This window comes from Paroedura picta, chromosome 2 (assembly GCF_049243985.1).
Source record: "Paroedura picta isolate Pp20150507F chromosome 2, Ppicta_v3.0, whole genome shotgun sequence".
Taxonomy (NCBI): Eukaryota; Metazoa; Chordata; class Lepidosauria; order Squamata; family Gekkonidae; genus Paroedura; species Paroedura picta.
In genome coordinates, this window is record NC_135370.1 from 40,748,151 (window position 1) to 40,763,280 (window position 15,130).

The 15,130-nt window shown below is 44.0% G+C and overlaps 1 protein-coding gene across 1 annotated transcript in view; it reads left to right on the plus strand.

Moving 5' to 3' along the window:
- LOC143828644 (uncharacterized) overlaps window positions 1-15,130 on the plus strand; it is a 429,168-nt gene that overhangs the window by 335,470 nt on the left and 78,568 nt on the right. The window contains exons 6-7 of the mRNA XM_077318920.1: window positions 10,931-11,086; window positions 14,187-14,278. Coding sequence (XP_077175035.1) covers window positions 14,208-14,278 — 71 coding nt within the window. The 5' untranslated portion in view covers window positions 10,931-11,086; window positions 14,187-14,207. The remainder of the gene's footprint in view (window positions 1-10,930; window positions 11,087-14,186; window positions 14,279-15,130) is intronic.

Consider the following 15,130-nt stretch of genomic DNA (forward strand, 5'->3'; position numbering starts at 1 on the left):
GCGTATAATTCTAGATTGTTCAAAACGATGAGCTTTTTTTGTCTACTTTAAATCTTTCTAATAATTGTGCACATAAAAACCATTCACAGGTATAAATTTCTATTAACAGGTCTTCTCTTGTTTTCATTTTACAATCCCCTGAGAGAAATTTAGTATATAATGATATGATTACCACTTTTCTGTAAACATAATTTCTTGCCTGTAGAACGCTTCTTGGGTGAAATCTACAAAGGTGTTTTCAGAAATAATCGGTTTATATTTATTCCATATTCTCAAAATTGCATGTCTACTAAAATTATTTTTAAAGTCTATATTTATATATGTCATACTCCAAGTAGCCATGCCACCCATATCTCAAATCACGTCTGAACCTCAAATCAGGTTCTCTTTGTTTATAACCCAGGCAGTGTCTTGGAACCCAGCATCTAAGATTTACACAAGCAATACTAAAAAGATCTGTTCCCTTCTAAGCCCGTAGTGGGTTTGTTGTTGTTGTTAGGTGTGAAGTCGTATCCGACCCATCGCGACCCCATCGACAATGATCCTCCAGACCTTCCTGCCCTCTACCATTCCCTGGAGTCTATTTAAGCTCACATCGACTGCTTCAGTGACTCCATCCAGCCACCTCATTCTCTGTCGTCCCCTTCTTCTTTTGCCCTCAATCGCTCCCAGCATTAGGCTCTTCTCTAGGGAGTCCTTCCTTCTCATGAGGTGACCAAAGTATTTGAGTTTCATCTTCAGGATCTGGCCTTCTAAGGAGCAGTCAGGGCTGATCACCTCTAGGACGGACCGGTTTGTTCGCCTTGCAGTCCAAGGGACTCGCAAGAGTCTTCTCCAGCACCAGAGTTCAAAAGCCTCCTCAATTCTTTGATGCTCGGCCTTCCTTATGGTCCAACTTTCACAGCCATACATTGCAATTAGTGGGTTTAGAAGGGTATAATTCTGTTTAGGATTGTACAATACAGATTGCAAGTGGGTGGGCAGAACGGATTGTGTTGATTGTGTGAAATGCTGATCACCACTTTGGGGTCAGGAAGTAAATTTCTTCCAGGCCAGACTGACCAGGGATTCTGTTTCTATTGGGGGGGAAGGCATCATCTGGGCATGGAATTGGGGTCACTGTGGGTGGGCAAATACTTGAGAATTTCCTGCATTATTCAGGGTGTTGGACTAGATGACCCTGGAGGTCCCTTCCGATTCTATGATACATGTCCTATAATACATGTTCTGTTTGTTTTGATGCCACAACTTTCAGCAATTCTTCTAGTGCGTCACCAACTTTAAGTAGCCATGCTTGATGGCATAGTGCTGAACGTTAAGTGGAATGTTATGCTTGACTTCTCAGTCACCTACAGCTGCTTTTCATGAAAAAAGAGAAGGGGAAAGAGTTGGGGGGATTTTTAGACACAGTCAGCAGAGAGTCAAGTCCCTCCAATTTCCCCATCTTGCTTTTCAGTACCTGGTTGTAGCCTCCAGAGGCTGTGCTCCACTGCAGAACAAAATGGTTGGTGAACGTTCTCCTTCTTGTACTACTGATGCCAGGGAGTTCTCCATGGCACATAGCAGATTATTCTGGAGGGCATCTTGATCCCGACTAGTGTCTTTATGGAGAAGTCAGAGAGCTGCCGGGAGAAAAGGGTCCTGGGGAAAACCTGCTTCCACTAGCTTCTTCCATTCAAACCCATAGTTCTGTGACTTCTTGTACAAGCCACTTTATTTGCATTAGTTAATTTCTGGGTGTTTTTTCCCCCCCAGTGAAACAAAAACTTGAAATAAAAGTTCAGCGTGAAGATCAGGTTGATCCTTCAACTCTTTGTAACAATGAGACTCTGTGGGCCTGAAGTTTAATCATTAGAACAATGCCTATTAGAGGAGGTTCAAAGCAAATGGGAGCATTATCAAATTAAAACCCAGTTATCAAAATAAAGGGCAGCGTGTGACGTTGCCCTTATCAGAAATAATTGTTTGCTTATGCTGTTGCTTGTAGCATGTGGTAAATCATGTTGGTTCTTCTTGTCGTGAGATTTAATCAACAAATCTCCTCTCCGCGTTGTGTGCGTGAACAATTCATTTGTGTATGCATACAGTTTTGTTTTCCGTGGATGCGTTAATTATTCACCAATGCAGCAGCTGGATGATAGTAACTGTCAGGATTTATGATAGCACAATCTGACAAGCTTCCCAGTTTTAACAATTTGCGTCGGCTCAGTTTGGACAGGGGGCAGTTGCTTAATTTCTTTATGTCTTCCCTGCCCCAGCTTGCCTAAGTTTAAAACACAACTCTGAACCTTGGACACAGGTCTCTAGGAGCTTGCTGTTAGCTGCCAAGTCCCTGTCAACTTGAAACTGAAAAGGTAGACAAAAGAATTTGCTGTACTGTTTTCCCCCCTGCTGTTTTTGTTCCATCTTTCTCCTTTAATGAAATGACCATTGCTTGCCTCCTCCTCTTACCATTAAGCAACCTCACGCATTGCAGGCTAAACTTCAAATGCTTTATTTAATGAATGACAGAGTGGATGTTTTAAAAAAGCAGTGGGCATGCACCGTTTCATCGGCTCCCTAGCTACATTTAGCCATATTATGAAGACATTGACAGGAGGCACTTCTTAATTGAGAGAGATGTTGGCACAAACCGTCAGGAACATCTCCAAGCTAAGCTCAGTTTGACTGAATAAGCAAATGAATGAAAAGGCAGCTTGCTGAGGAAGAGTCCCTAACAGGTGTCTTTGGAGTGCTAAGTGTCCACAGGTTTTATTCTAGGTTGGATCCACCTTCAGTTTTCTGCTAACACGGTGATGATGATGGTGGTGGTGAGGATGATGATAGTATACTATCATATTGCAAACAATTCAGGGTGACTCCAGGCCATGGAGTTTTAAAGGCAAGAGATGAGCAGAGACTGTTAGATCTTCCGCAGAGGTCTTCTGTATAGCAGCTTTGGACTTCCTTGGTGGTTTCCCATCCAAATACTGGCTGTGCCCCCCCCCCCCAGTTTAGCCTCCAGACTCTGATGAGATTGGGCTAGCTGGGGCTATTCAGGGCTGCTAACAGAAGGGGGGGGGTTAGTTTCCTGCTGTAGACATCTGGTCTGCTGTTCAAGAGGATGCCCTGTCTCTTGGGAGCAGCATTTGGGGGACATAAATGTGCCACAGCAGGAGACGGAGGGGCAAGAAATTTCTATTCTACTGACTAAAGTGCAATCTGTTACATCAGGCTTTCTCAGCCAGGGTTTTGTGAAACCCTGGGTTTTCTCAACAGCCTCGGAAGGGTTTCCCAATGGGCAGGAGTTGATTTTTAACATATTTTTTACATGCATTCATTTATTTGGTTTATTTACGGTCCATTGACCAGCAAATTCCAACGATCGGATAAAATTACATCATCCACATTTAATTTTTTTTACATTTGTTAAACATTTATCAAATGATATAATCATATATAGTCATGTTGCCCACGCTATCCCCAAAATGGCCAGTGATGGGCCTAGAGGTGGTGGGAATGTATACAGCTATGCTTCTCAACCATATTTTGCATGATCATGCCACTTCTGGGGTTTCTTGAAGACTGAAGAGTATTTCAAATGTTTCTTAATTGTAAAGAAAAGTTGTGACAGCCTGCCTCGCACAGGCATGTGGAACACATATCTGCTCCCGGGCTCTTTGGTCCCCCCTCCCTCCCTCTCTCTCCCCTCTCTCTCACACACAGACTCCTCCCCCCGTTCAGCTGAACTGAAGGGGGCAGGAGAAATAAGATTCACAAACATTTGGGGGACTTCAGAACTGCATTTTTAAGCAATTTTTAAACATTTTAAGCAATTGAGGATTTTAGCATGAATCAGAAACTTCAAACATATTCCAGAGGTAATTTTTAGTTTTTTTTTTTGAAAGAGTAAGAAGAATTAGTTTTTAGACCCCGATTTTCTCTACCAGGAGACTCAATGCAGCTTACAATCGCCTTCCCTTCCTCTCACCACAGCAGACACCCTGTGAGGTGGATGAGGCTGAGAGAGCTCTGACAGGACTGCCGTGTGAGAACAGGTCAATCAGGACTGCGACCAGCCCGTCACCCAGCTGGTTGCATGTGGAAGAGCAGGGAATCCAACCCCGCTCACCAGATTAAAAGCCGCCACTCTTAACCACTAAACCATGCTGGCCAACTGGCATTCAAGAGTCTTTTAATCTGTACCAGGACACAGCAATTGACTTTGAAAAGCGTTTTTTAATGTAGACATGAATTAGTCCATTGTCTTTAATAAATTGTAATAGGCTTTAAAACAGTGCATAAATTCTGCAGTTGTTTGTAAGGCCAAACATTATGCACTATAGGCGCATAGGAAAGTGTTGTGTGTGTGTGTGTTTAGTACATTACTATACAGCTATAGTACCCAGGGGTACTAGTACCCAGCTTGCTGGGGGATAAAACGGTAATGACTGGGGAAGGCACTGGCAAACCACCCCGTATTGAGTCTGCCATGAAAACGCCAGAGGGCGTCACCCCAAGGGTCAGACATGACTCGGTGCTTGCACAGGGGATACCTTTACCTTTACCTTTTTATACAGCTATAAGTGCTCATTCCTGTGATTCTTTTTAAAGCCAGGCATTTATACACAAAAAGTGCCTAGGAAGTTTGGGGGGGGTAGTCTCTTAATGTGCATTAGCATGCATGTCAGCTTACAGCAACAGATTTTACACTCAGGTGAGCTTTTTTTGCCTTAAAAATGAAGAAAGCCACAGTTGTTCTCGACTTTGCCCAGGAACCCCCTCATAGGCCCATTATGCACGGAGGGGAAGGTCCGCATTCGGGGTGGAATGGCGTAGCCTAAAATCACCGATAACGCATGGCGCCAGCTGCAACCGGCCGCGGATTCGGTGCATGCCGCCGAAAAAGCCGCGTTAGCGAAACGTGGAAGAAAGCGGAGCTTCCGGGTGACTGGGGCGCAACCAGAAGCGGTGCCGGGGTCGCCGTGTGCACAATTGGTTACTCTGGGTTTTGCCGCCGTTGCGTCCCGTCCCGTGCATAAGCGGTTTGCTTTGCGTCTTCCCCCTCCGCGTTTTCCATGTGACCCCAAATCGCCGTTTCGGCGGCCGTGCATAATAGGCCAAACAGCTATATTCTGTTCTTAGCCCCATTCAGACCACTGGGTTCTGCCTCAAATCCCCATCCAGGCACTAAAAGTGCAGCTTTAAAACAATTTTTCCAAGAGTTAGCAAGCCTCTTCATAGTATATCACAGAAGAAAAGCCCAGCTTAAAACATGTGTCTTGTTTCTCCACCTGATGCAATATTCAGCCGTTGATTCTGGATGAAATATGCTCCGTTCCCTTGCTGCCCTGATGCCCTTATTAACGTGCCAATATTTTTTTCCTGCTATGTTAATTTTTCCCTGTGTACGAAATTAAGAGGGAAAAATGATTGCCGGCATAAGCCTATCCAGACTTAATAATAAAGGCGTATTTTGAAAGCAGGTGCATCAGGGAATGCTGAAATAAATCTACAGGAGACTTGGTGTCATAATCGTATGTCTGAACTACTTGACCCATTTTTGGGTATGTAGCAAACTGAATGCTAATAATTATTTGAGGATCCCCTATGCTCTGAGGTTTCTGAGCCAGGTCAGAGAGACGGTGTAACTCCAGCAATGAATTCAAACACCTTCATCCAGGGAACAGAAATGCTGTGGCAGAACTCAGCATCAGCTGTTCAGTCAGATGGGAACCAGGGCAGGAAGGTGCCCTTGGGTCCCCCCCCCCCCCCGCAACTCTTGTATCACATTATGATGGTGGGCATGAAGCATCTCACAGCATCAGTTTTCTGTTAAGCAGGGAAGGGGACATCCTGTGAACACAGCAACGCCCTCTTCGACTGTGGTCGCTTGGAATAGTGGTTAGGAACGGTGGCTTCTAATATGACGAGCCAGGTTCGATTCCCCGCTCTTCCACATGTAGCCAGCTGGGTGACCTTGGGCTCATCGCAGTCCTGTCAGAGCTGTTCTGATGGAGCAGTACTATCAGGGATCTCTCGGCCTCATCTACCTCACAGAACTGGGGCACAGTGAGTGAGTGAGTGAGTGAGTGAACGAGTGAGAGAGCGAATAATAATAATAATAATAATAATAATAATAATTTTATTTGTTAGCTACCTTTTCTGCTCAGGGGTGGGTTGTTGTTGTTATGTGCGAAGTCGTGTCCGACCCATCGTGACCCCATGGGCAATGATCCTCCAGGCCTTCCTGTCCTCTACCATTCCCCGGAGTCCATTTAAGTTTGCACCGACTGCTTCAGTGACTCCATCCAGCCACCTCATTCTCTGTCGCCCCCTTCTTCTTTTGCCCTCAATCGCTCCCAGCATTAGGCTCTTCTCCAGGGAGTCCTTCCTTCTCATGAGGTGGCCAAAGTATTTGAGTTTCATCTTCAGGATCTGGCCTTCTAAGGAGCAGTCAGGGCTGATCTCCTCTAGGACTGACCGGTTTGTTCGCCTTGCAGTCGAGTGTTGGGTTCATCACAGTAAAACAGTCAGAATAAATATTACATATAAATACAGTATACAATAAATATTTAAATATCTCAAAACAGTCCCATCCTTTATTGCCTGTTCTAAAGGAAGGAGAGGAGGGGAAGAGGGATCTTGCCAGGCCAGATGATGTGCTGTTGGGGCTTTGACAGGAAGGCCAGCTCAGTTCCATTATGTTTTAGGCCTCAACCATAGGCCTGGTGGGAAAGCTCTATTTTACAATCCCTGAAGAATTGTTCAAAGTCCCGCAGGAGCCTGATTTCCTTTGGAAGAGCATCCTTGGACCTAGCAGGGCTTCTTATTGGTCACTGGAAGTGTGATTGGCTGGGCATACTTTTAAAAAAAATGTTGCTTCAGCGGCAGCTGACATCACGGCACACGGATCTTCACTGTGTGACTGATTGTATTGCTAGCTGCCATTTTGTGGCTGTGCCCACCATGCTGTGTCTGCAGGCTTGAAAAGGCTGGGGGCACCTGCTTCAGAGCATGCAATATTACTTCTGGCATCTCAGAAGAGCTAAAATGGTTACTGTGAAGGGTTACTTTCGAGATCAGCTGTGGGTGTTCTTTCTGAATCCTTCAAGCTTTCCTGCTAAACTTTTAAGACCCTGACCAATTTCAAAAAAAATCATTAACACCCACAAACAGGCTGGGAGAACAAGAGGAAGAGGTAGGCTGAACGAGTGTGCTTATGGGAGTCAAGTTTGTTGTTTTCTATGGAAGGTTAATAACTTTCCAATAAAAGATAAAGGCTGCCTTTAGGTAGCTGAGTGGCAGGGCCACAGAACAGCCGGTCTAGGCCAGGCTGGATTATCTAGTTTGCTCAGTGGGTGGGGAGGGTCAGTTTTTCTGGCTCTTTTGTATCGAGACATAAAAATCCACGAGGGTGAAGAGCCTTATTAACATGCTCTCCAAGGAAGGCTCTCACACAACCAGCTGGAAACGGCTCAGCGACACAGAGCCGTTTTTTGCTGTATAACTGCATAACTCTACCGGGTGTGTAAACTGTGACCTTCCGTAGATCTGTCTCAGTAAACAGCCCCTCATCTCAAAAACTCCAAGCGTGAAAACAGCCGGCTTGGCTGATTAATGGCCGTTCCTGAGCCACCCGCACACCAAAACACGCTATCAGGGGGTCCATCGCATTACCGGTAACGAAGGACATCTCCTGTGCCCTCAAACACGGGTGACATCTATATAGCAATAACTAGTAGCCATCGGATGAAAAGTTGTGTGTTGTAGGTACACATTCACGGGAGAGTTCATTTTGATGCCCATTCCAAAAATATAACTTATTTAGTACATGTGCTGCTGAGGGAGGGGGAAAAAATAATCATTTCACAAGCAATTACTGGGAATTTCTGAAAGGTGTTGGATGGCTGGTAGTTTTGTCCTTTTTTCCCCCATGGGTGGGTGTAAGTTTCATGATGACGTTTTTCTTTCTAAGAAACGAAAAAAACCAACAGCGCCCGATCTCCAAATATTGCCTTCTAAATATATGTATAACATTGCCTTATGATGACATTGTCTGAAATCGTTTTACATATCTAACAATATGCTTCGCAACGGCCCACATGCTTTGGCCATGACGAAGTAGAGACAAATGCCCTTGGCTGTGCCCCAGGCCCTCCGTGCCTCCAGCTGGTATAAAATTAGCTGATTTACCGGGAAAATAAAGAGGAGAGATACCTAGCTGGATGTTTCTGTGGCTTCCCAATCAGTAGCAAAGAGATCAGCACCTCTCTCCGAAACGGCCAGCTACCTCTTTTTTTTTTTAATATATAAATATGAAGCACGTTGTCAGCAGCGCTGTACTGACCTGACATGCACAATAGCCCGAATCATATGGAAAATTACATTGAAAGGAAGGCGGTAATGTAATTATGATCAAAACGAATGTATGCCTCAAATAACCCAAATTTAATTTTGCGTCTTCCAGTGGAAATGATTTAGCTGGATTCAGCCCAGGTGCTTCTCCTGTTATGCTTTTAATTGCAACAAATCAGAGGAACCCCGGGGATGTGGGATTTGAGGGTTTTGTTTTTGTTTTAAAAAAGAGAGATCAAAGGGCTTCTGACATTCCTTGGAACAGGAATGTTTTGCCCATCATTCTACTTAAATAGTAACAATTTATTTTTTCAAGCACTTAGTTTCTTGATCAGAATCCATATTCATGCCGGCCCGCTGTAATCCACTTTACCACTTAATGTTGCAATTCAAATGTTCGGTAAGAAGCAAAGCCCTCCAGAATAAAGCACGAATATTACCGTGTGGGGCTGTAAAGAGAAGACTATTAGAATATATCACCAACACACTAGGGGACCATTTAGTGCTCTGCTCTAAATACATCATTTAATTACAATGGAGACATTACTTCATGTTTCTACTGATGTAAGTATTATTAGAATTCATGATATTCGCAGGCTACTGTGGGCCATTACATTGGCCATAAGCTATTCCATAAGATTTACTACTAAAGGCCCGCAAGGGTATTTGAGCATTCATGGATTCTGAAGCAGTAAGCTTTTATCTAAGACACATAAGTGAGGGACAACCGAGTTATTATCTCTAAGAAACATAGCTTAATATTTTGGATTCTAAAGGTTAAGGTACCATAAATCCTGAATTACTCTGAGATATCACATAAAAAGACATTTTTATTTTATTTTACTCCACTCTGCCTCTTAAAATATTTTATGGCGGCAGTTTTCTAGAGCCGTGCCATGTTGTTTACATGCAGTCTCTGGGTGGATCAAGAATGCTGACACAGCATTTATTTTCACCTGTGGTAATAGGGACTTGGATTGCCCACCAGCCACTCTTGTAGATGGGGGACAGGAGGGGATGTGGAGGACCATCATGTAACTAGGAGTCCCTTTCCTAAATGTAAATGATGTACTAGATCCAGAAGGTTGTATTCATGCTCCTGCTCCTAATATACACTGGGGCAATATGAATAGTCATAATTACTTAGATCTGCCCAGCTCAAGCAGCTATTCCTTTTGATCTTTATACACTTGTCAGAAAAGGTATGCTGAACTGGGGGGGGGGACAGCTTCTTTCCAGGGCTTTGATCCAGGAACTGATCAGGTCTGTACTTATTTCATTTCAACATTGATACAGCTGCATTGTGTACTTCCTGATTTAAAAGCATAAGAATGAAGCTGGTCTAAGTTTCACATCAATAGCCTAAAGGCATGAACCCCTCATTTCTCACGTACCTTAACCCCTCATTTCTCACGTCAAGTACACTTTGTATTTAAGAGTGAAACATGACAATGGCTACGGTTGAAGTTGATTCCAGAAGTGCGCTGAATCTTCTTCAGCATAATTGAGGTCATGTTGTTTGTGGCTAGTATAATGTTTTGGGATCTGTCTCTTTACATAGTAAAAGGGACATCCCTGCTTTTAAAATTTAAAGTTTTTGTTATGAATACTGACAAATCAAAGTGTCCTCCTTCTTAAAAAGAAGACCACCTCAACAACGATACTTAAATACGGCAATAATATTTTGGATGTATTTCATTATCTTGGCTGATCTCCAAGTACGTGTAAAGTGCCATCAAGTTGCAGCCAATTTATGGCGACCCCACAGGGTATTCAAGGTAAGAGACTAATAGAAGTAATTTGCCATTGCTTTCCTCTACACAGCAACCCTGGAATTCCTCGGTGGTTTCCCATCGAAATACTAACTAGGGCTGACCTTGCTAAACTTCTGAGGTCTGATAAGATCAGGCTACTGGGCCATCCAGGTCAAGGGACTTAATCTCTATATAGGAGGAAATCCCTTCTGAAAGAATATTCTTGGAAAACAGCTGAGAACAGCCACATAGCTGGGGGGGGGGGTGGAGAGAGATTTCTTTGCTTGCTGTTATACCATGAAGACCTAGCCCAAATAATTTGGGAAGCAAACCACATTTTCCTGTTTTATTTTTTTTTACATTTTATTTTAGAATCATAGAATCATAGAATCATAGAGTTGGAAGGGGCCATACAGGCCATCTAGTCCAACCCCCTGCTCAACACAGGATTAGTCCTAAGCATCCTAAAGCATCCAAGAAAAGTGTGTATCCAACCTTTGCTTGAAGACTGCCAGTGAGGGGGAGCTCACCACCTCCTTAGGCAGCCTATTCCACTGCTGCTCTGAAATTTTTTCCCTGATATCTAGCCTATATCGTTGTACTTGAAGTTTAAACCCATTACTGCGTGTCCTCTCCTCTGCAGCCAACAGAAACAGCATCCTGCCCTCCTCCAAGTGACAAGCTTTCAAATACTTAAAGAGGGCTATCATGTCCCCTCTCAACCTCCTTTTCTCCAGGCTGAACATTCCCAAGTCCCTATTATTTTATCTGTATATATTTTGTATCGTGGTCAAGTGCCATAATACATCTAATCTAACCATATGCTTTTTATGGCAAAGGTCAGCTTGTGGAATCTCCGGGAACAAGGCTGGGAGAGATCCTCCTTGGAGACACTGAAGAGATACTGCTAAGGAACATCAGGATACTGCTAAGGAACATCAGTCAAGTTAGAGCATCAGCTTAAGGTCGTTTTCTCATACAGTCCTGACCGCCAGGTAAGATCTGCTGTTTTGGACACATTGACCCAGAGACAGCAGATATGGGCAGGGCTTTAGCAGTGTTGACCCAGCTGACCCCCCTCTAATAAGTTTGTATGGTGTCTATGATGTTGTCTTTTAGAGGCCAAATGAAAGCCATTGTAGTTCTTCCACCAGGCATTTGGTTGAGGTCAGTGACAACATCTACTGGGCCCCCAGAACCCTCCTACACTCAGATACGCTCATTCTGCAGGGGTCATCACATGACCTGTGAGCAAATGTTCTACTTTTGCTTATGTTATGGTTACTGTGGATGATGCCTCATTGTTGGTGATATGGTTACTGAACTTATGTTGTATTCTGTTACGTGATTCATATTCTCTGTAAACTACCCTGAGCTATAAGGGAGTACAGTAGATAAATGCAATAAATAGTTAATAAATAAATAGTTGCTCATGACTTTGGCAGTCTAGGCTAGGGTTGGGCGCTTCGGCATCCAAAGCAGCCGTTCGCGCACAAAGCAGTCAGTGCTGCAGTGTGGTAGGGGGAGGGGAGGTGCGTCTGCGCCGGCACCTCCCCTGCCCACCGCACTGCAACGTTGGCTGCTTTGGGAGCGAACGGTCAACCCTAGTCTAGACCTTGAAGCCTCCTCTTCTTCAAATTGAGTCATTCTCGGAGGGGACACTATTGCATTGCTTCAGGTTTCCTGAGGCTTTTTCGCTCAGCTATTGCTCTCCCCCTCAGACGCAAACACTACTGCCAGCTATATTGATTCTCTTCCCTTGTGACTCCTGGACTGTTTTCCCCCCCCCTCCTCTTCCCAACAGCAAGCTGCATGTTCGGGTAAAAGCTCTCCCCTCCGTCCGACAGTCAGAAATTGTTCATGCAATACATTCAGCCTCGTGAATGTCCCTGAATTAATTTGTACAGACCAATCCTGAGAGATTTGAGTCTATCACATAAACATTGAAGATTTAGTCACAGAGAAAGGAAATTTTAATCACAAATCAAAACAATATATATATTGGTTTTTCAAAGCGCACAGACACAGGGTAGCATGAAAACCACTCGGCTTTCTACCATTTCTTTAACACTCATTACCCACCTCCTGTCCGCTGGTCTTGCATCGCTCCTCCAATTGCTCCGTATAGAACGTTTCTGCTTTTCCGATCCAATCCTCCCTTGGATTTACTTAAATGTTTAATAAATTCACTTTTGCTTTGCTCTGCCCTTGCAAACGTAAAAAAGGGATTGAGCAGTCTAAGTCAGATCAGCGCTCAGAATCAGACTTCAGACGGAGCAGAGTGCGCTCTCTTTGCCCTCCAGCTTCAAACCTGTCTGTGGAGCGTATTTGATTCTTTCAAGAATGATTGTCATGCACTTTATGAAAATGTACTTTTTCATGCCTGGGTCATTCCAAGCCCAAGAGAACCGTAGAAAGAGGTGTCTTTTTGAATGACCTCTGGAGAACATGGAGTGCCACCAAGCCAACTGCTTGGGATACTTTTTTCTAGTGGCACAGCCCTTTGAGGATTAACACTGACTTATCTTCTGTTAGCACATCGGGAATCCAGAGTAGATAAGGATGGAAAGCTGTTGTATTAAGAAACCCTGATGTGGTTGGACTAGATGGCCTGTATGGCCCCTTGCAACTCTATGATTCTATGATTCTATGCCTGGTTTGAAGTTTTGCTTCCCTACCATGCTAGGAAGTCAACTTCTTCCTTGAGCCTGTCCAATATTGTGCCAGCCCAGTCCTACATCCATGGGTTGCTTGGTATATCTGAGGAAGGGTTTGCTTTTATCAGAGTAGAAACAATGTCCTCATTAATTATTGTTTTGTTGATCATGGTATGTTCATGGTAAATTCCAGACAAATGGCACTGTTTCCCTTGACTCTTTCTTGTGGCATATTTTGGGTGATCACCTTGGTGTTTCACGGCATCATTCTTTCTAGTATGTTTTCTTTTGTCCAAAAGTGAAATGGTACAAACATATGAGGACCGTGATGGGTACTTCCAAACAATTAGAACATCATCCTTTCCTTACTGCTGACAGTAAGCTGTTCTTACGGTTTTCCCTATGATAGTCATGATCTCTGTAGAAAACAGGCAACTAGGATGGGCAAGTTGGAGGGTCCACATTCGGCCTATTTGCCAACAGCTGCTCCGGTTACTGCTTGAATCCTAAATCAGGTTTAGGGTCCTGGTAATTACCTTTAAGGACATACACCATCTGAGCCCAGTGTACCTGATGGACCTCCTCGCTGCCTATGTTCCCCAGAGAGCACTATGCTCAGCCAGTTCCAACTGGCTGGTGATCCTGGCCCCAAAGAAGCATGTGTGGCCCTCAACTAGGGCCAGGATGTTCTCTGTCCTGGATCCCACTTGGTGGAATGAGCTCCCAGAGGAGATCTGGGCCCTGCTGCAGCTAGCACAGTTCTGCAGGGCCTTAAAATGGAGTTCTTTTACCAGCTTTTGATTGGGGCCAGTGAACCGATAACATCTACTGGCCCTTGAGAACCCCCTCCTATCAGATATGGCCACTGGATACATAGCAAGACAATCTTCAGTTCAGCCAATTTGTTAAGTAATGGTTATATGTTAAATGGTTAAACGATTAACGGCTTAAATATTCAATAATGTTGATGCAATTCATTGAGCTTAATTTTTGGAGTGTATTGTATCTCATATTACATTGGAGCATGAACATTGAACTACGCCGTGACCTGCCCTGAGCCACAAGGGAGGGCTGTATAAAGATGTAATAAATAAATAAATACTCACATAATGTTCATTTAGAATGGCTTTGTATGCCTGATCTGCCAACTCCTCTGAATAGAAATAATCACAAAATTCTCTGATTCTGAATTTCTATCTGTCCATTCAGAGAATGATATGTCAAAGTGGGCTTGGATGCACAACTCTTCCATTGCAAATTAACATACACATGGCTGCAATTCATGATATGTTCAGGGGATTTTAAAAGTTAGTCCAAGAAAAACAGAACTAGAGAAATGGTGCCTTGTATTTAAGTCACAGAATTCCTAAATGTCTTTGTATTAAAATAGGACAGAAATGACTAAAGACCCAAGGTACCAATCTTCTTTTCCCACTAGCTGCAGAATGGCTGGCTACTCATGGAATCTAAGAGGGGGGCAGATGATGAAGGCCAGTGGATCTCCTTCCATACATTCAGCAAGGCAGAATTGTATGTACAATTTTCCTATCTTATGAAAAGGCTGAGATCCAATCTGAAAATAACTAAACATTCTTTGCGTTTTCCCTAATGCTTTATGCCTGTGCGTTTATATGATTAACTCCCAAAGCATTACCAAGCTGCAAATATAAACTTCTAGAAGCAAAGAGTTGTATCTGATCATATTTCTAATTGGTAAAAAGGGTCTGTATGGATGACCTAAGCTGAGGAGCGAGTTCTTGTATGGTTGATTAAAAGCTATCAGCTTCTGTATAGGAAGCCACACAATGATTCAGGAAAGACAAGAGATGTCAGAGTGAGGGGCGGTATATAAATGAACTGAATGAATAAATAAAATAAATAAGAAGGTAAAGAGCAATCTCTTTTACAGTCCAACAAAGAAGGCTATGGAGCCAGCCTAGACATGGGCCAGGTCACCTCCAGTCTGATTTCTGTAACTCGCTCTGTGTGGGGCCTGTCCTTGTCTCTGACCTGGAAATTGCAGATGGTGCAAAATGCAGCCACTAGGGTCCTCACAGCGTGGAGGGCCCACATCCAGTCAGCACTGAGGCAGCTGCATTGGTTGTGGCTCAGATCAGGTTCAAGGTTCTGGTTTTGACCTTTAAGGCCTTTCGCAATCTTGGACCCACATGTCTGAAGGACTGCCTGTTGTCCTATGCCGCACGCAGGGCTTTACACTCTGTGGGTACCAACTTAGTGGTCATTCCCGGACCCAGGAAGGCTCACCTGGTCTCGACCAGGACCAGGGCCTTTTCAGTACTGGCCCCAACCTGGTGGAATGAGCTCCTGGAAGAGCTGAGAGACCTGCAGGAACTTCCTGCCTTCTGCAGGGCCTGCAGGATG